This window comes from Monodelphis domestica, chromosome 2 (assembly GCF_027887165.1).
Source record: "Monodelphis domestica isolate mMonDom1 chromosome 2, mMonDom1.pri, whole genome shotgun sequence".
Classification (NCBI taxonomy): Eukaryota; Metazoa; Chordata; class Mammalia; order Didelphimorphia; family Didelphidae; genus Monodelphis; species Monodelphis domestica.
Window position 1 is genome coordinate 300,162,895 of NC_077228.1, and position 27,171 is coordinate 300,190,065.

The following is a 27,171-nucleotide window of genomic DNA, read 5'->3' on the forward strand; positions in this document are numbered from 1 at the left end:
ACATGATGTAGTATCCAGCTGATGGAAGACATATTTGGGCAGAGAGGAGCATATTGCAAAATTTATTTGAAACATAGTGAACTAGCCTTTTGAAATGAACAATTGATTCACTGTCACTTTAACTGTCTTTAACTTCAGGGGAAATGCTATAGAATGATCCAGTGGCAAGCTAGGTATAACAATTTGACTTCTTGAGCTTTTTTTATTTTTTGCCCATGAACTATTATTACCATTCTGATTTTTCTTTTAGGATTCTAGAATGGTTTGAAAAAAAGTTCAAAGAATCAAGGATTTTCTTCCTTCCCTGTCTACTGTTTTTACTTCTTACTACCCCAATCTAACCATTTACCAGGGAACTAGTCCCTATCTCTGCAATTTGCCCTATTATTGATCCCCACTTAGAATGGAGACCCTCCATTCCGGATCTCTAGAGACCAAGTCTCCCTGTCTCTGGGGTAACCAATCTACTTAGTTTTGGAACTGTAATTTGGGATTGAGTTGTTCCAATTGGTGGACCAATGAGTACAAAATAATCAAACCATTATATATAGCTATATACCATCTCCATATGGAAACCAAAGTCTATCTTGACCTCATCCCACTCCTGCTCCCTTCCCACTTCTTGTTCTGGAAATAATAATCAAATCAGTATTATCATTACTACTTGAAAGAACAAGACAGTTAAATGCTCCATTAGACTATTCACCATCCCTGAGATTCCTTGGATCAAAATTCCTTTTTCTATCATCACTCCTCTTTATGTATCTTCTCCTATTAAATAAATGTAAGATCCTTGAGGGCCAGGATGGTTTTACTTTGTATTCTTAGCACTTATCATATAGTATGTGCTTAATAAATACTATAACATTCTTGAAATAATTTCCTTAATTAGAAATTGCCCTGCTAGATAAAGTGGATGAGATGACGCAGTTCCTGTAGCTTTTTAAGATAGTTCCTAACTATGGCAACATCTGTTCTTTCTTCACTGGATTAAAATAGTTATGAGAAAAGCAGATTAAAAAAGAGGAAGACACCTGCCATCAATAATCACTTGCTTATGGTAAATAGGCATCCTTGATACACATGCCTGTTTTTGTTGCTGACTTAAGTATTTGGAATTTTTTCTTAGTTACATATAATGACACTGTATCTCTCGTTCACAGGTAGCTGAAAGCAATCTCTAGCTACTATTCATTTATCCTCACAACATCCTTGGGAATTGGGAGATAAGAAATTCTGGAAATTTCTCCCGAGAAAAGTTGACTTTGGGTCAGAGGACCAATAGCAGAGATGGCAATATTATGACATTGAGCTTCTTCAGTGCTTAAGTGAGCATGAAATTAGATATAGTCCCTGCCCAGTGAGCTAACAAAGTTAGACACATTAGGAAAAACACAGAGAAATAATGAAGATATATTTAGGGGAAGGAATTAAATGAGAGATATATCCCTAAAGCATAGAATCTTTTGTAGAATCAAGTTTCATTTGCATTTCGGACTGCTTGGTTAGTAGGTCATAACTTTTGCTCTGGCATGACTAACTTGGAAATTTTTAATTCAACACTTCCAGTTTTTATAAGTTCTAAATTCCCATGTAAACTTATAGGCAAGTGGTGTGGTGGCTTATGTAGGGAGAGAAGGTGGTAGCAGAACAGGTAGTCAGCTTTTTAAAGAAATGTGGGGAAAGACTTGAGAAAATGGTGTCATTTAATATGAGGTCATTGGGAGGAGAAGGCAATAGACCTGAACTTTGAGTCAACAAACCATAAACTAGAATGATATTTTTCTGGGGCTAAGGCAAAAAAGACATTTAGTCAATGGACCCTGTGTATCCAATATAATCTAACAATTCTCTTCAGCACTGGATATAAATAAGAGCTGATATTTGTAGCTTTAGATTTGCAAAGTGCTTTATATGCATGTATGTATGTATATAAATAAGATTCACTGTAGTCCTATGACATATGTAATATAGGTATTTTCTGTTACTGTTGAAGAAACTGAGATTGCAAAGGTTCAGACTTGCCCATGGTCACATGGCTTTTAAGTTTCAGAGGCAGGATTCAAACCCAGCTCTCTCTTGATTTTATGTCCAAGGCTCTTTTTCTCATATTATATACCCCTACAAAATAATGATGAGAATCACTCATACTTATAGATCAAATTTTGTTAAGCACTTAACATCTTAGCTTATTCTTTCTGGTGCTTAGGAATTCACTAAATCAAGTTGGTCCTAGACCCACCATGTTGCATTGGCCATCTTCCTGCCATATTGCTGGGCTCCCATCCTGCAGCCCGGTGCTCCTGTGCTCCTGATTGGTGAGAATTCACCATATGTAGCAGGGACTAAGCCCATTGCTGCACCCTGATTGGAAAGGTCAAGGAAAATTTCATACATCTTTAAGGCTTGAGACCTTAAAGAAAAAGAATTTTAATAGGCAGGGGTGAGAGAAAGGAATGCACATTGTTAGCACAGGGATCAATGAATGTTCAGCAATCAAATATGGTGGGTTTAACTCAGAGAGTGACTCATCAGGAATGTATGAATGCACGAAGGAGAATAATAGGAGACTAGTCTGGACAGGTAGTTTAGAACTAGGTTGAAAGTGGCCATCACTGTTGGGCTGAGGAATTTGTATCTTATCACAAAGGAAGTTGGGAGCCATTGATGGTTTCTGAGTAGTGATAATGATCAGAGCTGCAAATTGGGCAGGTTATTTTGACAGTTATGTGGAAAGCCCAGGGCATAATGGGATGAGCACTAGATGTGGATTGGAGTTGCTCTCTGAAGGTACAAGAGGGTGCCTTGTGAGATAGAAAGTTCCCTTTTATTTGATACCTTCTTATGAAGCTCAATGATTACTTCCTTTTGTAGTATGTTGGAATATAGTCCTGTTTAGGTATGACTTAGACTGGGTAGCCTCTGAGATTCCTTTCAGCTCTGAGATGCTATGATTCTGTGACCTCTTAGATTCCCAGTTTCTACCACTTACTAAGCTGTGTAACTTGGAAAGTTGCTTTATCTTTCTGAGCCTTATATTCTCATTTTTAAAATGAAGGAGATGTGGGCAGCTAGTGGCTCAATGGATAAAGAGCCAGGCCTGGGCAGAAGAGGTCTTGGGTTCAGATTTGACTTCAGACACTTCCTAGCTGTGTGGCCCTGGAAAAGTCACTTGACCCCAACTGATCTTCATATCAGTTCTAAGACAGAAAGTAAGGGTTTTATTAATTTTTTTTTTAATGAAAGGATGGGAATGGGTAGATCTTTAAGGTCCCTTCCAGCTTATAGTCAATGCTCCCATGCAGGATGGATTAAAGAAGAGAAAGATGGAAGGCAGGAAAAAGGGAGAATATTACAATAGTCCAACAGAGAAATGGTCAAATCAAATGAAATCCTGAATGAGTAGAGGAGGATTTGATATTAGAGATGTTGCAAAAGTAAAAGCGACAAAACTTGAACTTGATCAGATTTGAGGATGGAAGAAGAGTCAAAGGTGACTGTGATGTTTGGCTCTTGGGCATCTTAGACAATGATTCTGCAATCAGCATATATTGACAAGTTGGAAGGAAGGGTAGACTTAGGAGGGAATAATAGTTGAGTTTCATGAATGTTAAGTTTGAGATACTAGTGGAAAATGCCTCTCTAGAATCTGGCTATGCACCTAGTGTTTAGTGGGATACTAGGATTGAACCTAGAGATAAATTGCTTCCCTGAGTGATTAGAAGAGCTAATAGAACTAATGACACTAATAGAGACACAGAAAAAATTTATATAAAGAATATAGACTTCTCTGTAAACCAGGAAAGGAAAGACCTGGACTGGGAATAGATTTGAATTGGTGCTTATACAGAGATATCCAGAACTGAGGAATCTGCATATTGTCTCTCCTAATTTAAACAGATCAGGATTCTGTATCTATTCATCTACAAATACTTTGTACTCATATCTCCTCACACCTGCAATTAGTTGTTTTTGTGCAATAAACACATGTATCTGAGAGATTTTTACCATAGATAAGAAATAGACTATGAATAAAGCTCTAGGGCAGTGATGGTGAACCTTTTAGAGACCGAAATAACCAAACTGCAACCCTCATGCCACATGTGAGCTCCACAACCTAACCCAGACAGGGGAAGGAGAAAATACCTCCATTAGGCTGATGGGCAGAGGGGCTGGTCATGTGAGAAATGTATTCAAATGCAGTGGAGAGGGGGAGGGACCATCTCTGGCCCATGTGCCATAGGTTTACCATCACTGCTCTAGGGTATATGAGGAAGGGACACCTTGCTGAGGCTATAGCCAAAGGAAAGAGCCCATGTTCTTCAAATAGTGACTGTGGTTTATTACCACTTGATCATAATAATTACCAATATTATTGTATAATGCTAGTCTTACCCAAATTATTCAACTCTGATTTAGAATATTCATGTTAATGAATCAAAGTAACCTGTTAATCTCTTTTTTAATCATATCTTCTATCTTAGTATCAATTCTGAGATGGAAGAGCTCTAAGGGCTAGGCAATTAGGATTAAGTGACTTGCTCAGGGTCACACAGCTAGAAAATGGCACAAACAAGATTGGAATCCAGGTCCTCTTGGCTCTAGGTCTGGTGTTCTATCTACTGTGCTACCTAGCTCTGTTCCCTGTTAATTCCTTTTCTTTTTTTTTCCCCTAAACCAATACCTTCATCTTAGAATACTAAATTCTAATACTAATTACTTGGAATCCTAAATATTAGTCTCAAGGCCGACATGTGGTAAGGTCTAGGCAATTAGGGTTAAGTGACTTGCCCCAGGATCCCACAGCTAGGAAGTATCTGAGGTCAGATTTGAACCCAGGTTCTCCTGACTCCAGGCCTGACACTGTCTTCTGAGCTACCTAGCCATCTACTGTTAATTTTCTTTCTACCCAAAATTACATTAAATACTTTAAAATCTGTGAAAGCAATTGCCTAGATTGAAAACACCCATATTATCAGTGTAGGGGAATAAGAGTAATAACACAAATAATACATATTATAGCAGCATAACATTGTGGATAGTAAGTTGGTCAGATAATCAGAAAGGTGTGGATTCAATGCTTCCCTTGGTTATACTTACTGGCTATGTCATCCTGGCTAAGTCACTTAAATCCCCAGCGCCCCTAAGTGAGACTTATTGTTGTTCAGTTGTGTCTGACTCTTCATCACCCGATTTGGGGTTTTCTTGGCAAAGGTACTGGAGTAGTCTGCCATTTCCTTCTCCAGCTCATTTTACAGATGAGGAAACCGAGGCAGAGTGAAGTGATTTGCTTAGGGTTGCACAGCTAGGAAGTGTCTGAGGCTGTATTTGAACTCAGGAAGAAGTCTTTCTGACTCCAGACCTGGTGTGTCACCTAGCTGCCCCAAGCAAGATGTAAGAATTGAAAAACTGCAAATTAGCTGCTCATTTGTATTAGGAGAAATGGTTCCCCCCTCTCAGCCCCCACCAACTCAGAGACCAGCAATTCAAAGCCTTTCCTCCATTTCACACATGAGAGATATTGTAATAGGTCTATGATAACATAGCTGGTAGGCATCAGAGGTGAGATTCAGATCCAGGTCTCCTGTCTTCTGAGGTGAAAAGAAAAAGTGAAGCCAAGATAAATTAAAAAAAAAATTTAGGTCATTCATTCAACATACATTTATTAAGTGTGTAATAAGTACCAAGTACAACATTAGACCCCATAGGAAAAATAAAGATAAATAAACCACAGGCTTTATCTCACCAGTAGGAGAGATAATGCATGTATACAAATAATTTTAATACAGATTAAGTAAAGTACAAGCTTGAGAAGAGAAGGGAATATGGACAACAGAGAAGAATAACAGAGGAGCAGAGCCTGGAAGGAAGAGTCAGATTCTCAGGAAGCAGAAGATGGCCTATGGAGAAGATTTCAGATGACTAAAGAAGGGTTGGAATTGGTTTCACATGTGGGGAATAGTGGGAACAAAGATATTGTGGTGGGATAGATGCAGAGAGGCAACAAGCTATATTAGAGGGGCAGCTGGGTTGCTCAGTGGATTGAGAGCCAGACCTGGAGATGGGAGGTTCTGGGTTCAAATGTGGTTTCAGGCACTTTCCTAACTGTGTGATCCTGGGCAAATCACTTAACCCCCACTGCCTAGCCCTTACTGCTCTTCTTCTGCCTTAGAAGCAATAATTAGTATTGATTCTAAGATGGAAGGAAAGGGTTTAAAGAAACAAAACAAGGGGGGGGGGACCAACAAGGTATACTGGAAAGAACACTGGCTCTGGACTCAAAAGGACCCAAGTTCAAATCCTAGCTCTGAATCTTATTTCCTGTGTGCCTTTGGACAAGTCCCTTCACCTTGCTATACCTCACTTTCCTTAGATGTAAAATGAGGGAATTGGATTTGGTGGTCATTCTGTAGAAGAGGCTGTGAAAGAACACACTGAGTTTAGGGTTACTAGATCCAAACTTTCATCCTGGATCTGCCACTGTCTACCTTTGTGACCCTGAACCAGTCCCTTTTCCAAGCATTGCAGCCCCAACAAAGCCCCTTAGCTACACATGGGAACATTGGCTTGGTGCTTGGAAATGACCCAACAATTCCTTGTCCCTGTAACAACAGCAGGAGTAAAAGCAAAGATCTGGTAACCCCATACTCTGTGCCCTCTCCCAGGAACCTCCTCTGTCCTGCCTCAACAGAACAGAGATTCATCAGAGCATGGCTCTGGAGGTAGAAGGGATTTCAGAGTCAGCTCCAAATCCCTCACTTTTATGGATAAGAAAAATGAGAGACCATAAAGCCTTAGAACCAATATACAGTACTGATTCTAAGAAGGAGGGTAAAGGTTAAACAAACAAACAAAAAAAGAGCTATGAATCTAGGAAGAGCCAGTAGTCAGTAGACTTTAGTGAGAGATACAACTACTTTTGCCTTTTCTTCCTTTTTCTAGAACGGATGGTGTGGAACTTTGTGGATCTTCCCATTTATAGCCCCCCCCCCCCCCAATTATGACAATTGTTTAACATGGTAGTCAGAAGATGTGTTTCCTGGGTCAACTAGAGCCCAGCCTTGGACCTCTGACTGCCTTTTCTGCCAAAAGATGGCTTCATCATTCCATCAGTCCTTCAGGACTAAGCACATGTGACCCCCAGAAGTGTATGTGGGGAGTTGGGGTTGGGGAAGAAGTGCTCAGTGTACTCGAGGGGATATTCTCCCAATCCAACCTTTGCCACCCAAGGGACACTGGAAAACTTAGAGAGGGTGACTACAATAATGAGCAGCCTGAAAACCACCCATATGGGATTGGTTGAAGGATATAGAAATATATCACCAGGAAAAGACAAAATGGAGACATGATGCCTATCTCTGAATATATGAAGGACTCTTACTGTCATGTAGCATAGGGAATAGATTTGTTTTGTATTACTCTTGAGAACTGACTAAAACCAATGAACAGAAGTTGAAGGGAAATAAATCTTAGCTTGAAGAAATTTAGTAATAGTTATTGCTGTTGTAGCTGCTGGAAGGGGCTGCCTTATGAAGCACTCAGCCCTCATCATTCAAAGTATTTGTTTAGAGGCTGAATGGCTATGTATTTGATGTATTTTAGAAGATATGTTTATGTCTAAAGGAAGTTTGTACCTCGAAGGGCTCTTCCAAAACAAGGATTCTATGACTCTTAAGTGGCAAGCAAATATTTCTTTCTTTCCTTTGTAAATTGGTACAATGGGGGAGACATTTGAGGAGTTAGGTTCAGACCTGGCCTCTGTCTCTTGTATGACTTTAGGCAAGTCCTTCTACCTCTGGCTCACAGTTCACTTATCTGGGATAAGGTGAGGTTTGACTAGATGGCTTCCAGGGTCCATCGCAGTTCTAAACCTTTGATCCTATGATCCTATTTCATGGCAAGCAAATAATGCTTGGATTCTGCCAAGAATAGTGCTAGATTAAGAGTAATTTGAATGGAGGGATATTTTTAAACTATTAGATACAATTTTTAAAAGTTTACCCCTTAAGTTATGATCCCAATCTAGTATATGAAAATACATGAATGAATGAATAAGCATGTTAAGCACTTACATTAAACCAGGTACTTTGCTAAGTATTGAGAATACAAATGTTGACCTCAAGTTCTAATTCTAATTGGGGAATATAAGATATGGCAGAATGGTTGCCAGGGAAGGCAGTTTTTGTCTGGGGAGTCATGGATCCATAGAGCAATCAATTGACACACTCCTAGAAGGGACAGCATTATTGATTTGATTATGGGACCCAGAGAGGGTGGGTGCACACACATGGCAGCAGGCAGATGGCCTGAGTACATGACTGACATGCTACAAAGATGAAGTTTGCTCCAGAATTTCAAGCCAGCTGGAATTAGTGGCTAGGTCTTTTGCACTCTATCAAGTCATCTATCAAGGCAGATGAACTCCAAAGACAAGTGGCCTCACTTTCTTAGGGTCTGAGGTCATGTATTTGGGAAGTTCAATGTGGAGGAGGTCTGATCAAAGAGGATCTTGGTCCAGATGGAGAGAAAGAGGATAGTCCTGGAAAGGCCAGGTGAAAAGATGTCTGGGTGGGACATGAAGGTGAAGCTTTAAGCTTTATGAAGTTATGAATCAGTCAACTAAGAGCATATTTTGAATATCTATTGTGTACCAGGCACAGTACTAGAGATAGGTAATACAAAGGAATGAAATTCTATTGAGAAAAACAATATATTTATGTTATAAATAAGCATATAAAAATAAGCACAAGATAATTTTTAAGGGGGAGAAGGGAGGGCAGATTAAGAAAGGCTTCAGGTAGAAGGTGGTCATCTTTAAAAAACAACAACAACAACAAACAAACAAACAAAAAAACCCAGAGAGATTCCAGAAGACAGAGTAGATAGAGGAATGCATTCCAGGTATGGGGTCCAACTGTGCTAAAAATGGACAGGAGAAATAAAAAGTCCTGTCTGAAGAAGAATCAGAAGGCAGGATTAGCTGGACATTGTAGAGTATAATAAAGTTGGAAAGATAGATTAAATGTCAAACACGGGTGTTTTTATTTGATCTTAGGGCAACTCTCCAAGTTATAGAAAAGGTACTGACCTACAGAGAGATATTTCCTCACCTGAAAGTTTCCTTTACTAAAGAAAACTCAGTTCTTGTCCCTGTCCTTAAAGGTAGCCACTGGAGTTTATTGAGAAGAAGAGCAATGTGCTCTTTAGAAAAAATCACTTTGGTCACTGTGGCAAAGGATGGATTAAGAAGGAGAAAAACTTGAGACCAATTTGCAGGTCATTTCAATAGTCTAGGAGAGGGGTGACGAGGATGATTGTGAGGGATGATACAGAGATGGAATTGGGATTTGCTCATTGACTAGATATATGAGGAGTCAAGAATGAATTTAAAATAGTAGAGCTGGGTAAATAGAAAGATGCATGATACCCAGGAGAGAAATAGAGAAGTTCAGAAGAGCAGTGGTTTGGGGAGAAAGATAATGAATTCTGTTTAGGACATGCTGAGTTTGAGATAATTATAAGACATCTGACTGGAAATGTTCAATAGGTAGTTGGTGATGGAACTCATGAAAGAGACTAGAGCTGAATATAAAGACTTGGGAGATAGATGATAATTAAAACCATGAAAGCTGATGAAAGGGTATAGAAAGATAAGTGAGCCCAAGTCTGGAGCCTTGGAGGGGGTGTAGCCCAAGTAAGGGTACAGGAAGCAGAGGAAGACCCAGCAGAGGAGACTGACAAGAGATAGCTAGGAGGAATCCCAAGAGAAAGCAGTATAGTGAAAATGGATTGATGAGAGAGTCTCCTTGAGGAGAGGTTAGTCAATAATAGTGAATACTACAGAAGAGGTCAAGAAGCAGTAAGCCAGAGTAAAGGCCATCAGATCTGGCAGTTAAGAAATCACTGGCAACTTTGGAGAGCAATTCTGGTTGAGTGATGAAGTCAAACGTCATATTGCAATGGGTTGAGAAGTGAGTGAAATGAGAGATGATAAAGGCAAAAAGAAGAATAGAAATAACTTGGTTCATACATAGTCTGGAGCTAGAACAATGTTAAAATTTAAGAGCAACTTTTAATCAAGCCAAATTTTCCTGCCAAATTCATTTCAAATGCCATCTTTTACATAAAGGCTTTCTTCCCTTTGCTTCCTCTTCCCCAGTAGATTCCATTTATTTTAGAGATGTTTATCTGTGTACATGTTAGCTACCCCAATAGAATGGAAATGCCTAGAAAGCCGAGATTATTTTGTTTACCTGTTTAATGACTGATTGAGAATTAACCCTTTCTTCAAACCATCTTGTTTTTCTGTCTCTCCATCTTTATTATTAGAGTACTTCCCTCGGTGTGTCCTGGAAGTCTCTGATGCAGATGTAAAAGAATGGTTCACTGCCAAAGATTTTGCTGTGGGTCAGACTGTTTCTATGCTTGGACGGACTTTCTTCATCTATGATTGTGACAAATTCACTCGAGATTTTTACCAGGATAAGTTTGGGTTTCCTGAATTCCCAGTCATTGATGTGAGCAAGAAGCCACCACCTGTCATAAAACAGGTAACGCAATACCAGTCTTGAACAGACCTTTTGATACAGAAATCTTTAAAGTACTTTTAAGATCCTACACTACCATCCCCTGTTAAAAAATCATCAGCTTAAAAATATTAAAGGAAAAAAAGTAGTTTTAAGGGGACGACACCTAAGTGGCCTAGGGGATAGAGCACATGGCCTAGATATGGGGAGTCCTGGGTTCAAATTTGACCTTGGACATTTCCTAACTGTATGACCCTGAGCAAGTCATTTAACCCCAAAACTGTTTTGCCTTTGCTGCTCTTTTGCTTTAGAACTGATGCATAATATTGATTCTAAGATGGAAGAAAAGGTTTAAAAAAAAGAAAGAAGTTTACACATTTGAGATATTAAGAATATGGTGGGGAAAAATAAATAGCCTTTCATTGCTATTTTTTTTTTGGAAGAGACTAACTGATCTAGTTCATTTATATAATTCACCACAGAAGTCCTTGTTGAAGTCAAAGTTCATCATACTTTCAATTCCATGAACATTAAAAGAATAAAAATAAGCCCTTTAGCATTCCATTTAGCCCATATAACTTGCAAGGTTTCTAAAATAGAGATTTTATGGTTTTTTGGAATAAGAATATGATATGTATATACATGTACTGATGCTTATATGTATAAATACATGTATATGTTATCACATGTATAACCTATCTAAATAATCAAGGCAACATCATATTGTAGAGAAACAAACATTTGGCAGATTGTAAGCCGTGCAAAGACTAGTTATGTCACCTTGAACAAGTCACTTAACTTTGCTTCCTTCTTTAAAATAGGTTGATTGACAGATGCATGAGGATACACTTTATGATGCTGTGGTGAGGATGAGATTGATCGTGTTCGTTAGGTTTTTTTTTTTATAGATGAGAAGCATTGTTATTTTTATCATAAAAGTATTTGAAAGGAAATTGCTAATAAAATATGTGCCTGTGTCCAAGAAACAACTTCTCTTTGACAAGCCTGTCAGATAGGATAATTTTTTTTTTGTGTGAACCTTACCATCTATCTTAAAATTGATAGAGTTCCAAGGCAGAAGAGCAGTAAGAGCTAAGCAAAAGGGGTTAGGTGACTTGACCAGGTTCATACAAATAGGAAGTATTTGAGGCCAGATTTGAAACTGGGACCTCTCCAATCCTGGCCTGACTCTCTATCCACTGAGCTACTTAGCTGCCCCAGATAAGAAAATGCTTGAAAGTAGCAAGATTTGCATTTTTGTCTTTATGCCTGGTACAGAGTAAGCATTTAATAAATGCTTGTTGCTTCATGGTTTGGCTGTAGCTTTGTCACCTCTACCTGGAGATAATAAAGATCTTTAAAGGGATTTGTTGGGAATTTGTGCTAACACATTTTTTGTAAACCCTACCTTCCTTCTTAGAATCAAGCAGAAGAGCAGTAAAGGCTGGACAATTGAAGTTAGGTGACTTGTCCAAGGTCACACAGCTGGAAAAGCCAAATTTGAAACCAGTACCTCTCATCTTTAAGCCTGGTTCTCTATCCATTGAGCCACCTACCTGCCTTTGTGCTAACACTTTAAAAAAATGTTTTTCATTGATGGAATTCCTTATTTTAGTAAATGTGTTCATTAAGTGCTATAAAAGCAGCCTTTGCAAAGAAACAAAACTTTATAGCCACTTAGTGACATCAAAAACAGTGTATGATATCAGTATTTTTCACAAGTATGCCATTTCATTATCTTTATTTTAGAGCTAAGGATATTAAAGGATTAACTACTTATTCAGGATTACATTTCAAGCTCCAAGTTAAAAAGAAAATTAATGTTCATTATAGAATCATACAATGGACTACATATACATGCAATCACACCATACATTTCAATTTAAAAACCAATATTATTACAGTTAAATTCCTACATAGCTAGCATTTGAGGAAAAATAGGAAAAGATTGAGAGCTGTGTTCTGTGCCTTTTTTGGATTCCATTTCAAACTCTGAGCAAATGAAAATTTCTCAACTCTAGAACCCTCTCCAGAATTTGTCCTGTCTTTCCCATACCTTCCCACTTCTCTCTCCCCTTCTTACTCATTTTCACAGTATAAGAAATGGGTAGAAAGGGTATGAGGAAGAACTTTTCCAATTTTTTTTTTCCTCCCCAAACCTTTCTTTTGGTCCTCATTCTAAGTCCTTTGTCATCTTAATATGGTAAATTCTCTATGATGAATAATCTTAAACAGGCACATTTCTGTTTCCTGCCCATGGAAACAAGGGCAGCAGGATCAAGTATACCTTTACAGTTGAACAATTTTATTACTCCAACTTATTATCTGCCTTCCTCATTCATAATTTTCCAATCCTTGAATTAGATCAGCCTGGAAATGTACAGGGTGAACATTGAAAGGTAGTACATTCAAGATCATTCCCTCTAAAGAAACTCACTGAAGTAGAATAACACAACACAGAAAAAATATCCAAGACTGTGGTGTGGAGGAAAAGGGATGTGAAACCCTTTGGATTAAATCTCCTTCTACCCCTTTTCTCCCCTCCCCCACTTACTGTAGTCAGAGTAATTCCTTTCATTGGTTCATTTACTAGAGAGAGAGTTTCAGCTGTGTTAGTCTAGCTTTTCTATTTTCAAGCGCAAAATTCTAGCTTTAGCCAAAAGTGGATAGACTGTGGAGTTAATCATAATGAGATTTAACTTATATATGTATAGAAGGATTACTCATAATTAATTGAAAATGATTTATACTTCAAGAATTCATATTTAAAGGCTACATAAAAGTGGGCAAATATGGAAAAAACAAATTGAGCTCCCCAAATCAGAGAGAAATCTTCCTTGGTAGCTGTTGTTTATGTGTATATATATGTATGTATGTATGTATGTATGTATGTATGTATGTATTGAGAGTGTATACATATATGCATTTCAATTGCTCTACGATTTTAATGCTGTGGGTATCCAATCAAATGGTGGATTTTGCAACTCATCCTGTACAAATTGTGGTCATGTTCTTCCATAAATTATAAATTCATAGATTTAGAGCTAGGATGTACCTCAGAGGTCATCTAATCCACTTCCTCATTTTGCAGGGGAGGAGGCCAAGGCCATAGGGGTTAAAGGACTTCCCCAAGGTCATGCAGGTAGTATAATGGCATATCAGGATTTGATCCCAGGACCGCAAACTCCAATACAGTACACAGATCCTTTGTAGCTTATTTACCCAGATTGCTGGAAGAATTACAGAATTTCAGAGTTGAAAGGGATCCTAACTGGCATATAGTCCAAACCATACCCCCAAAGCAGTCACCACTAGAGCCTATTAAATAAATCATGGCCATTTCTTGAACTGTGGTGAAAGGAAACTGTAGAACCCACTACCTCCCAGGGTTTCCCATTCCACTTTTAGATCGCTCTAATTATAAGGAAGCTCAATCTTACCTCAAGCCTAAATTTTTCTTTGTGAGTTTCCATGGCCTTCATGGACTTTCCATCCATTACACCTAGCTGTTGTCACATGACCAGCCCGTCCTTTCAGAGCATAGAATAGCCATTCTTTGAGTGTTTATTGTTTCATTTTTGTCTTTAGATCACTGGAGTCTGGCACTATGCCTTGCATATGGTAGGCACTTTAAAAATGCATAATGAATCACATATATTTTCTGGATGATACATTTACATCATTTTTTGTGTTCATCATAATTGGCAATCTGTTGCATCTTGCTTACGCCTACATATGCTTCCCTGTTGCTTTTTGGGTCATAGATAATTTTTATTCTTTGGAGACTGGTATTCCATGATTTGTAACCATATGGCATTAACTGAAGAATAATGGTGTTTAAAAGATTTGGGTGGGAGGGGCAGGGAGTTGGGGACCATCTTGGAATTTTTTAAAGTCCTCACAAGTACCCAAAACAATTTCACCTCTTCTTTTCCTATTTAGTTTTTTGCCTAACTCTTTGTCTATCTGCAGTGCCTTTAAAATGTATGTGCTAATGGAATAACCCATTCAATTTCATGTCATAGATTGGACAGCAAACAGTCTTAACTCTTTTTTTTTTTCCATGTGGATTTTTAAACCAGTCTCTTTCGGAAGGTAATAAATCTCCAAGGTTGCCTGTGGGTCTTTTAACATTTTAACATCAGTGGGCTCTTGTAAAGCATTCAATAACTCACCATTAGTGAAAAGCACTCTGCTAGGCTCTGAGGATATAGGGACAAAAAAACAAAACAAAACAAAAAAACAAAAATACTTCCCACTCTCAAGGAGCTTACATTCTATACATAGTATGAAAAAAATTGGAGAGAAAGAAAGCCCGACCAGCTGGGCAGATCAGGGAAAGCTTCATGGAAGAAAAGAAATTTGAAGAAAGACAAAGATTTCAAAAGGCAGAGATGAATGGAATACAATCTGGGCATAGGAGATGGATTATGTGGGAGATTCAGTATTGAGTTCTGGTAATGACTACTTATCTATTTTTTCCTGGAAAATGGAGTTCTTAAAAGGAAATAGTATGAAATAAGGTTAAAAGTGGATAGCTAGGTGGGAGTAACATTGTGGGAAGTCTTAAATGCAAGGTTAAGTGGTTTTTAGTTCATCTTAGATATAATGGGGAGCCACTGAAGGTTTTTGAGAAGCAAAAAAAGATTTGCTGTACCTATGTCTTAGCGACAGGGTTTTAGAAGCTCTGTGAAAGATAAACTGTGGTTGTCCACCCTTTGTTTCAAAGAAGGCTGATGACATCGTGGAGTGATATCTTGACTTGCAAGTGAGTTGGATTTAAGTGATGCAGAATTGCATGAAATTTTCAGATTCCCTCTCTCTTCCAGAGTCATCCAATTTCAGTGGCAATACAGACGTCAAGATGACTGGGGATGGCCCAAAATGCAGTGGATGACTTTGGCATCTTCAGTGTTTGACCAAACTCTAAGCACTCCATGGTGCCTGCTTCCAATGCTTTCGTGGTCATTGGAACAAATTGTTCTCATCTATTTGTTCCAGTGGGGAAAGTCTTCATGTGCTTGGGGAAGACATCCTCCTAACTTGTCAATAGATTTGGGGCCTATTGATTACCCTCAATCTGGTTTAGCCCATTTTCCAGGATGGTTTTACCAGGGTGTGGCTGCTATGCATGATACAGCTTCTTGGAGCCACAGATGAGAAGTGAAAGATGGATACCAGTGGGTGGGTGAGCAGCCCTAAAAATGGCTCAGTTAGCCCTCACACCAGAGATGCTAGTTGTCCTTGAATACCTCATAAGATGAATTAGGGAGATAGAATTGTGGAAAAGACACCTGTTAAAAGTATTAGTTATACCAAGGAAAGATGATGAGACTCTGAATTAGTGTAATTACTGTGGACAAGAGATTAATGTAAGAGATGTTTAGAAAAAAATTTAGAAGACTTAACAACCAATTAGATATGGAGGTGGGGGTGAAAAAGAGATGGGTGTCAAGGATGACAGATGTTACAAATATAATGGAAGGATTATATTCCCAACAGAAATGGGACAAATTGAAGAAGGCAGAAGACAGTGAGTTCCATTTTGGACAGATTTGAGTATGAAATGCCCATGGGACAGTCTAGGAGGACATATATGTACATGTATACATATATATGACAATAGAGTGTTGACAGTTCATGATGGAGAGATTAAAGATAGAGATAGAGATTTGGGAGATATATGCAGAAATATGATAGTTGAACCCATGGGAACTAATGAGATCTCTAAGAGCACATTATAGAAAGAGAGGCAAAGAAGGTCCCAGGGCAGAACTCTGAAGATCTTACTCTTGAGTGGATGGTAGATGGATGATGATTCATCCAAGAACAGCTGGAAAGTGATCTGGCAGGTGTGCCAGGAGAACCAGGATTGAGTAATGCCATCGAAGCTAAGGGAGTAGAGAATGTTTAGAAAGAATGACTGATCAGTAGTAGTAAAAGCTGTGTAGAAGTGATGGAGGTTGAGGAATAAGAAAAAACCATTGGATTTAGCTTTTGAGAATTGATCACCTTAAAAGGAAAGAGGTGGTGGGGCAGCTAGGTGACTGTGAATAGAGAGTCAGGTCCTAGAGATGAGGTCCTAGGTTCAAATCTGGCCTCAGATACCTTCCTAGCTGTGTGATCCTGGACAAGTCACTTAATTCCCATTGCCTACCCTTTACTGCTCTTCTGCCTCAGACCATTATGAAGTATTGATTCTAGGATGGAAAAGGTTTTTTTTAAAAAAAGTTAATTTTGGTGGGATAACAAGCCAAATTTTAAGAAAAACGAAAAGTAAATGGGTAGTGATGAAATGGGAGCAAAGATTGGTCAGTCCCTCTATCTATGACATACAACCACACATATGTTAAATTTCATTATGATATACACCTTATATACAAAATTTTCTTTAGTAGAATTTTGTTTTAGTGAATAATTTAAATTACATCCCTAACCTGGAAAATCTTGAAATACAACTCATATCCTTCCTGTCTGTAATGAAAAAAGAAATAATTCTTTATTTTAGGCAACCTTTGCTTTAAAGCCTAGGGCATTTAGCATACCAATGTGTATGTAGAAGGAGAGGCCCCTAGGGGTGGAGATAATAATATTGTCTGGAACCACATGTCTCTTACAAAGAATATTTCTCCTCTGGAAAAACCCTCACCAAGTCCATCATTCCTCTAGACCACTGATGGCAAACCTTTTAAAGACTGAGTACCCAAATAGCAACCCTCCTACCACATACAAGTTCCCTGCCTTACGCCAGATAGGGTAAGCCCACTGGGCTGCTGGGCACACATGGGCACACATGGAAAGAGGGAGGGGAGCAGCCCCTTCCAGCATACCTGCCATAGGTTCGCCAATATGTCTATAGATACAGAGTCAATTAATAACCAATAAACATTTTTAATATGCCAGGAATTATGTTGAGTGTTATGGTTAAAAAGGAGACAAAAGATAGTAGGTGCTCTTAAGGAGCATACATTCTAGTGCAGTGATGGTGAACCTTTTAGAGATGGGGTACCGGGTGCCACCCCAACTCCCCCTCAGATCATGTGCCATGCACCTCCCCCCCAAGTGCCAGCTGAGCCCTACTCCCCATACAAGGGAGGGAGAAAGTACTCCCACTGGGCTGCTAAGTGGGGGAATGTGAAAAAATGCCCTCAAGCATAGTGGAGAAGGGGAGGGGAACAACTCTGCCCAAGTCCCTCTGCCTTTCTGGTGACAAACTGGGTGGGGGGAAGGGCGTGTACCATATGTTCACCATCACTCTTCTAGTGCATCACATAATACTTTTTCCACATGCTCCAGTCTTGGAAGACTAGTTTACATTTAGGTAGTCATTTATAGTTTACAAAAAATTTTAACTGAACAAGTAGAGCAGACATTAATGAATCATTTAGAGACTTAAAGAGAGCTAAATGACTTATCCAAGGTCATAACAGAATGTTGTAAGGATTGAACCTTGAACCCAAGTCTCCTGACCCCTAAATCAAATGTCCTTTTTACTATATAATACTATACAGTACTGTAGTCATGCTTACATATATATATATATATATGTATATATATATATATATAAACACAGAAATCATTTATAAATTAAGGGTTTTTTTTTTAATGCCATTAACAATACTTCTAGTACTTCAAGATCCTAGAGCCAAGAGGCTCAACTGATGAGCCTCTCCAAACATAGGCTGGTCCTCAGAGAACAGACCTCATCATTGGAGCTCTTATTGAAATTCTTCCCATTTGCCAGGGACTGCAGAGCTTGATATCTACTGGCATAACTTTGCTGAGCACGAGGTCACCTTCACACCATGATGAGGTGTCAGAGGAGGATTTTAATGGAAACTAGTCAGTCAACAAGCATTTATTAAACATTTACTACATGGTCCTTACAAGGAGCTTATATTCTATTGGAGCTAATTATGATTGCTTTGTGAAGTTATTTAGCTGTTCTTGCTTACCACTTCCCTCTAGGAATTACCTCCCTATAATGGTTTTGGATTCATTGAGGATTCTGCTCAGAATTGCTTTGCCCTGATTCCCAAGACCCCTAGAAAAGATGTTATCAAGATGTTGATAGATGATCACAAGGTGCTTCGATATACGGCTTCACTGGTGAGTACTGTTTTCATAAAAAGTCCTTGCCCACAGCTGTTCAACATGTGACTCAATTTCAATGAGTTTACATGTCAAAATATAATGCTATTATATATGTATATATATATGTACATATATGTGTACATATTCCATGTGCCATTTACAAATGGGTGCTTAAAAAGGCTTTTTTGGGCAGCTAAGTGACTCCATGGCTAGAGAGCCAGGCCTAGAGATGAAAGGTTGTGGGTTCAAAGTTGGCCTCAGATACTTCTTAGCAGTGTAACTCTGGGATAGTAACTTAATTTCACCACTCTTCTGCCTTGGAACTGATACTCAGTAAAGGGTTTTTTAAAAAAACAAAAGAAAAAAATACTTTTTGAGGAGAACATAGAAGAATTTACTGACATAGTGTTAGGATTAAAATTCTCTGGAGACTTATCTTAATTTTATAATTATTTATTAAATAGCAAAAAGTAGTCCAGAGAAAGTGAGAGAGAAGAATAAGCTATTTGGCTAGTTAACTGGGAGCATGAGAGTCTGGGACTGCCTGGTTATCCAGAAATTCTAACTGCTTGCTACATGAGCCTCTATGCAAGGCCAGAGCCATACCCAGTGTCTCCAAAGTCCCCCAAAACAATTTCCTTTCCCCTCTGTCAATTTATGCTCTTCGTGATGTCCCTTTCCTGAACCTCTCTGTTTGAAGGACTCAGACCTCAACCAGGCAAGTCTTCCAGATGCAAGGAGTAACCACACAGTGGTTAGAATGGTTACATAGCGCATATGAACTTTTTCCAACATGGCAGCTAGCTGATTGACTTTATTACCTAAAGAGAATCCTTGTTTATGGATAGAACAAAGAACTTGGCTCCACCCTTCCAGTCCTTCCCAAAGATAAAAGATGTAGGCTAAAGGAGGGAGGAATTCATTCATGACCTACAGTTCAAGACCCACAGCCCTAAGATCAGTTATAACTGTCTTTTAAAATAAAAGTAAAGTTTGTTTTGGGGTCCAAAAAGGGTACAGATTAATATTAATTTTCCACACTAGATTGACTGAATCTTTATTGAGAATTATTTTTTCTCTTGAATTGTATATAGAAATAGGTAAATCTTAAAACAAAGTTAAAGTTTGGCTCATTCAAAACAGGGAAAGGTATTCATTGTACAATATAATTATCAGGTCTAGGACCATAATCTATTTCCTATACCATTAAAAATACTTAAACACAAATGACTTATAAGTACACATAAATCAATTCAGAAACACAAAACAGTAATTCATCACCCACATACTCTCTGGCTGGTTTGGACTCAGAAGAAAACAAGAAGCAGGAAGAAAGTTGCCAGAGACACTGACTTGTCTAGGCAAGCACATGCTTTTGCTACCATATACTCATATCTGTCATCACTGCTACTGGTCCATGGGAAGAGTGAGAAATGCCTAATCCCACCATTGCTGGAAGTCCAAGGCATAGGAGGCACTGGAAGCATACCAAAAGAAATGGACCTTTTTTCCCCCTCAGCTTCTTTATGCCTCATCAAGTGGGTCACTCCATTTGATATGAACACCAATCATCTTTGACAACTCCCTCTTCCTACTCCTTTGCTGCATCTTCTTAGCAAAGGGACCTGTCACCTTGGTATGTCCTTTTCCAGGGATCACCCTAGTTCCACTGAACTTTGGATTTCACCCACAGATCTTTTAAGTTAACCATTTAAGATGAAGTTTTGCTCAGTGGGTCCCCAGTAAATACTTAAAATCAAAGAACCACAGAATTTGAAGGACTTTGAGACTTCGGTCTATTTCATTGATTTTTTATAAATGAAGACAATGAGATCCAGAGAAATTAAGACATATATGTAGGAGACAGGGTTCAAGATTGTTGTGAGGATGTAAACTCTGAAGCACAATGAAAATGTGGAGTCATAAAAAAGTGATACCTGAACTCCTCTCATTTTACAATTGAAGAAACAAGCCTAGAATAGAGAATAGATTTCCTTCAGGTCACACAGCTAGTTGTTGGCAGAGCCAATGCTAGAACCTACCTGCCTCACCCCTAGGACACAGTTTTCTTTGTCGGGTATCACACAGCTATCGGTGCTTATGTTAAGGGAAGGTAAGGAAAGGCAAAAAAGATAACACTGGAAATGACAGACTTACAAGTTTAGCTTCCATTCCTGCTAAGCCTGCAAAAAAAAAAATCCCAAAATTAATTAGCAAAGTGGACAGGGTGCTGAGTTAGTTAATTGAGCAGAATTGATAAATTAAATTTATCTTGACTGTAGGATGGATTCTGTTTATATCTCAATCATCTTGCTCATGAATTAAATGAGAAAATGTCACCCAGAACAACAGGTCCAAAGATCTTGCTCAAAGTTGTTTCCAAAATGCTACTTGAACTTAGTGCTTGCAAAGTGATGTTATGTGGAGATTCAGTGACAGTATCAGTGCTGTTGACATTTTTTCCCCCAGTGATCAGGATAATGACATTGAGTATATTTATTAAGTTTGAAGAATAAGCTTGGAAGAACTCAGGGCCCACATAGAGGAAAAAGGGGACAGTAATGCATGGCTGGCACACTGGAAAATAGGATTAGCATTCAAAGAAATCTTGGTAAAATGGGGAAATAATTAGAAATAAACCCAATGAAGTTTAGTAAGGATTAGTGCCTTATAGATACTCTTAAGAAAAATAAAACAGCCTAGAGATGGGAGGTCCTAGGTTCAAATCTGGCCTCAGACACTGCCCAGCTGTGTGACCCTGGGCAAGTCACTTGACCCCCATTGCCTAGCCCTTACTACTCTTCTGCCTTGGAGCCAATACACAGTATTGACTCCAAGATGGAAGGTAAGGGTTAAGAAAAGGAAGGAAGGAAGGAAGGAAGGAAGGAAGAAAGAAAGAAAGAAAGAAAGAAAGAAAGAAAGAAAGAAAGAAAGAAAGAAAGAAAGAAAGAAAGAAAGAAAGAAAGAAAGAAAGAAAGAAAGAAAGAAAGAAAGAAAGAAAGAAAGAAAGAAAGAAGTGAAGGAAGGAAGGAAGGAAGAAAGAAAGAAAGAAAGAAAGAAAGAAAGAAAGAAAGAAAGAAAGAAAGAAAGAAAGAAAGAAAGAAAGAAAGAAAGAAAGAAAGAAAGAAAGGAAGGAAGGAAGGAAGGAAGGAAGGAAGGAAGGAAGGAAGGAAGGAAGGAAGGAAGGAAGGAAGGAAATAAAACAAACAGCATGAATCCAAGATGAGAATTATTGCTTATGTGAAATTAGGGCAGAGAAAAGGTCTTGGGTTGAGATAATGATTGATAATAAAATGAATAAATCATAAAGAGCTGTTCTAGGGCAGCATATGTAATTTTGAGCTCTGAAATTAATAGGATGTGGAGAACTTTAAAAAGTCTAGAAGTGAGTCATGCTGCTTTGGAGAACTTGTTGGTACTAAAAAAGATGAGTTACCTCCCTCACACAATCCTTAGCTAATAGATCCCTGCCTAACCATCGGGCCGACCTGGATCTCTCTGGAGAAGGATTCAGTCGCCGCTGGATCTTTCAGGATTCAAGGAGAGTCATCACACATCTTATTGCCCAGCTTCACCAACTTCTGGGCAACTATGTTTGGTGTTCTGCAGATCATCACAATATACAGCTCGTCTGTTCAAACACGCCATTTGGACCCATTTGAATTTGGCAACAATTCATTCCAACAATAACTTATTAAATAATGATGACTGACCTTTAAATAGAGTTTTAAGGCTTTCTGACTTTCTCAAGCGATCCTCAAAACTGTGTGGTCAGAATGACTATTCACGTGTTAAAGATGAAGGTGAGGAAACCAAGGCTGAGTGATTTGTTCAGGTGGACATAACCAAGAAAGTGCTAGAGGTAGAATTCAGGCCTCTGCTGACTCTAGTCCAGTGCCTTTTTCCATTATTCCATCTTACCATTTCTTCGTCCGCATCTCTTGCAGCCTGCCCCTTCTCTGTACTCACAGGCACAGTTGCCACAGCTCAGGCCCCATGCCTTTCTCATCTGCACCTTCTGTATTGGAATCAATACAAAGTATGAGTTCTAAGGCAGAAGAGCAGTAAGGGCTAGGCAATGGGGGTGAAATGACTTAGCTAAGAATTGTCTGAGGCCAGATCTGATCCCAGGACCTCTCATCTCTAGGCATGGCTCTCTCCCTACTGAGCTGTCCCAGAATATCTTTATTAATTTAGAGCTGGTTAATTCAGCTAAGTGCCCAGTTGTAGTTCTTAGCTATTCAAACAAAAGGAAGAAGAGAAAAATGATTGGGTGTAATTTCCCCATGGACAAAAGGGAATATGTTCATGTCACAAAGCTGGGAAGCAATAGAATACATGTAATGAGTGCTGTGTATGCTGTAACCCTATATTTGTATCTAGGAAAAGAGCCAAATGTTGTTCAGTTGTGCCTTTAGTTTTCACTAACTTTAAAACAATGATTGACAAGGATATAGATTATGAACAGTAAAATGATGATCTATTCTGCTATTAGATAATTATCTCCTTCATCTCTTTACTCCCATAGGAATCCCCTATCCCTGAAGATAAGGGACGGCGTTTTATCATATCTTATTTCTTAGCCACAGATATGGTCACTATCTTTGAGCCACCAGTCCGAAATTCTGGCTTCTTTGGGGGTAAATACCTTACTAAGACTAAAATTGCTAAGCCAGGATCCTGTGTAGACAATCCCTCCTATTATGGACCCGGTGACTTTTACATTGGTGCCCTCATCGAAGGTAAGCCTGTACACAATCTAGCCTTTTCTAATAGTTTTGAAAGTATTTTCTTATTTGCTGAGATTTATTTTTGCTAATTCATAGACAAAGTAATAAACTAGGATACTGACTGAGATAAATATGACTGGTTTCTTCTTTCTAAAAAATGTTTTAAAGTTTTGATGAAACGCTACCCCAACAATCACATATTATCAGAAATATAATTATAACTTAAACTTACTTTAAAAAACTCTTTTTATGTTCTCTCCTAGCCTCTGTCCTTTGATATATGGATATATATATATAAGGATTATTTTCCTTTATGTAGTTCTAAATTTTTCATAATCTTTGTATGTTCTTTTTAAAATAGACTTTAAAATTGTCTTTATATCAGAATCATTTCCTCCTATTCACTCCATAGACTGAACCCTTTCTTGTGACAGAAAAATAATCAGGCATATATTCTGGCCTTGCAATCTTCCTTCCCTTTACTGTGAGAAATTCACTTCATTATAACTTCTCTAGGACCTTTATTGGTTTTTTTCCCCCCACTTCTCAGAATTCAGTTTCCTTTTAGTGACCTTTCTGTTTATGTTATTTGTGTTGTTTTTTGATTCTGCTTATTTCACTCTGTATCAGTTCATGCAAATCTCAAGCTTATCTGAAGTTTCTCATGTTAATAATTTGTTATTGCAAAATAATATATTATTATACTTATCTACTTCTTTAGCTCAGCCTGTTAGTTTCCCTGGCTTCCTTCACGTCTCAGCTCTGATTTCACCTTCTACTGAAGCCTTTCCTGGTTTCCCCTAGCTGCTACTACTACCTTACACTCTGAAATTACCTTCCTTCTACTCTGTATATATCTTCAATGCACCTCATCATTAATATGTTGTCTCCCTCATTAGAAGGTAAGTTCTCTGAGAGCAGTGACTGTTTTTATCTTTTTTAAAAAATGCCCTTAGTATAGTGCCTGGGACATAGTAATTATAAAAAGGTCTTGTTGTTGATTTCAACATTTCCCACTTGGTGGGTACCTGTTTTGTTTCTAGTTCTTTGCTACCTCAGAGTGCTACTATGGATATGTTTGTCATGTGTTTGGCCATTAATGGAATTACTGAGACATGATATGGGCAATATAGTTCCTCCCCCCTCCATAATTCCAAATTAAAATTAAGAATGGTTGATCACTTCACAGTTTCCCCTTCAACATGCCCACTCAATGAGTGTGCCTATTTTCCAACAATCCCTTCAATATGAACTGTTTCCATCCTTTACCACTTTTTTTTTGCCATTTTGCATGGGATTCATAAAATACAAAAGTGATTTTTATTTTTACATTTCTCTACTATTAGTGATTTAGAGCAAGTTTTCATTCAGTAATTTCTAGTTTTTAGCCCTTTTGAAAACATTTTGATCAGATTCATTGACCACTTATCTAATGGAGGATGGTTCTTGGTGTTGTGTCATGTCGAATCACTATATTTGGGGGTATCAGACTTTTATCATTGGTATTTAATACATATGTGGGTAATTAACCAGCAAAGGAAACTGAGGAGTGGTCGTGTGAACCTTCCAAGAGGCTGCCTTGAAAAGTCAGGAAGAGAGGGTGACACAGTGTCAAATGTAGTGGCTAGGTTAACAAGGATTATAGGACTAAGAAAAGACCATCACTGGTAACTTCAGAGAGCAGTTTCAGTTGAGTGATGTCAAAAGCCCAGATTGCAAGGAGTTAAGGAGTCAGTGAGAGGAAAGGAAAGAAAGGCAACTTTTTCAAGAAGTTTGATTTGAAAGAGGAGAGCTATAGGATGATGGCTTGAAAGGATGGTAGGACCTAGTAAAAGCTTTTTTCTTTTTCCTTTTTTTTTTCAAATAATGAGGGAGACTTGGATAAGTTTGAAGGCAGTAGAGAAGGAGCTAGTAGATATGAAAAGGTTAAAATTTGGATGGGGGGGCATATCTGAGGATCCAATCTGCTGGAGAAGTTGGGTTAAAATACACATGAAGAAGGGTTGAATTAGCAAATAGAAGGGCCACCATCAGATACTGAAGGAAAGGATGGGAGAGTTGGATATGACAAGGGGTTTTGAAAAGAGAATGGAAGACTTAAATGTGAAGCTGGGTATAGCAAAAGAAAGATGTCTTGAAAACAATGTTGAAAATATGGCTCAGAATTGAGAAATGAAAGAGGCTAAAGGCTTATAGGCAACTTGGAAGCCTTATATCTGTATAGTATAAAGACTTTTTTTCAAGAAAAGAGTTAAAAAGTCCTGGACATAACATCACAGAAAATGAACTTGATTATGTCTTAACAAACTAGGAAGAATTGGTTACTTGATACAAGAATCATATTAGAATCATCTGTCTTAGAACATCCAGATCACCAAATGATTAGACCAAAGATATAAATGTGATGAACCCTCACTGATTAAGAGATTATTAGAGAAATGCTGAGAAGTTTTCATTTTCTATTTATTTGTTGTCCCAATTGCTAGTTTCATCTTTTTTTTTTTAACTCTTACCTTCTGTCTTGAAATCAATACTGTGTATTGGTTCCAAGGCAGAAGAGTGGTAAGGGATAGGCATTGGGGGTTAAGTGACTTGGCCAGAGTCACATAGCTGAGAAGTGTCTGAGACCAGATTTGAACCTAGGACCTCCCATCTCTAGGCCTGGCTCTTAATCCATTGAGCTCCCCAGCTGCCCCCTGCTAGTTTCATCTTTTAATGTTCTTGGAGTGACGCAGCTCCACTGGGTCTCCCTCTTGGGATGATGTGCCTCACTTGGGTCTCATTGCCAATGCTTTGTACACTTTCACCCTCCCTTTATACTAATTCTCAGCATCTTCTGTGGCAATCCTGCTTATTTTCTTTCACCAACCTAATATTTACAAATTGATTTGTAATTTAAAATAGCATTACTCTAGGCTGCCATGCCTTAGTCTTCTTAACAAGATGATGAAATGTTTGCTGGCTAAAGCAATTTCTGGATTATTTTGACCTCTAGGCTGTAGTGTGACTCCTTTATATTAGTTAGGCTTTTTGTGGGAAATGGTAGTAAGGTCAGTCTCTGCATTTTCTATTTCCCATTTTTCTGTATGGATTGTTTATGGGTTCAGTGGTGAGAAAGGGAATTCTTTGTTCTCTTTGTCTATTCTGAGTTTACACTTGTAAAATCTTTTATTCTCTTTGCCTAGTTGGAATTGACACTTTGGTTAACATTAACTCAAGTACCCCTACTTAGTACCTCACTAGCCTGAAGACAGGATTAATTCTCCTTTGTCTACCTTTTTTTTTAAAATATATTTTATTTGATCATTTCCAAGCATTATTCGTTAAAGACATAGATCATTTTCTTTTCCTCCCCCCACCCCCCATAGCCGACGCGTAAGTCCACTGGGCATTAGATGTTTTCTTGATTTGAACCCATTGCTTTGTTGATAGTATTTGCACTAGAGTGTTCATTTAGAGTCTATCCTCTGTCATGTCCCCTCAACCTCTGTATTCAGGCAGTTGCTTTTTCTCGGTGTTTCCACTCCCATAGTTTATCCTTTGCTTATGAATGGTGTTTTTTTTCTCCTGGATCCCTGCAAGTTGTTCAGGGCTTTGTCTACCTTTTAAAGTGAATCAACAAAAGATTGAACACCCTACTTAGTGCCAGGTGAAAAGTCAGCAAGATCTTTGGAGAGCTTCACCTTTTTTTTTTTTTAAACTCATTCAGTCAGAAACTTGTGAATTCTTTTAAGAGCTCACACAAGAGTTCACACTCTCAGAAAGTGTTCAATCAGTAAACTGTGAACCTTTTTGAAGAGAAATTGACCTTCCGAAGGTGA

General features: G+C 38.4%; 1 protein-coding gene across 2 annotated transcripts in view; it reads left to right on the top strand.

Moving 5' to 3' along the window:
• EFHC1 (EF-hand domain containing 1) overlaps nt 1–27,171 on the top strand; it is an 82,430-nt gene that overhangs the window by 39,016 nt on the left and 16,243 nt on the right. For both annotated transcript variants that reach the window (XM_007484089.3, XM_056818396.1), the window contains exons 6-8: nt 10,330–10,550; nt 18,495–18,635; nt 23,149–23,362. In XM_007484089.3, coding sequence (XP_007484151.2) covers nt 10,330–10,550; nt 18,495–18,635; nt 23,149–23,362 — 576 coding nt within the window. The remainder of the gene's footprint in view (nt 1–10,329; nt 10,551–18,494; nt 18,636–23,148; nt 23,363–27,171) is intronic.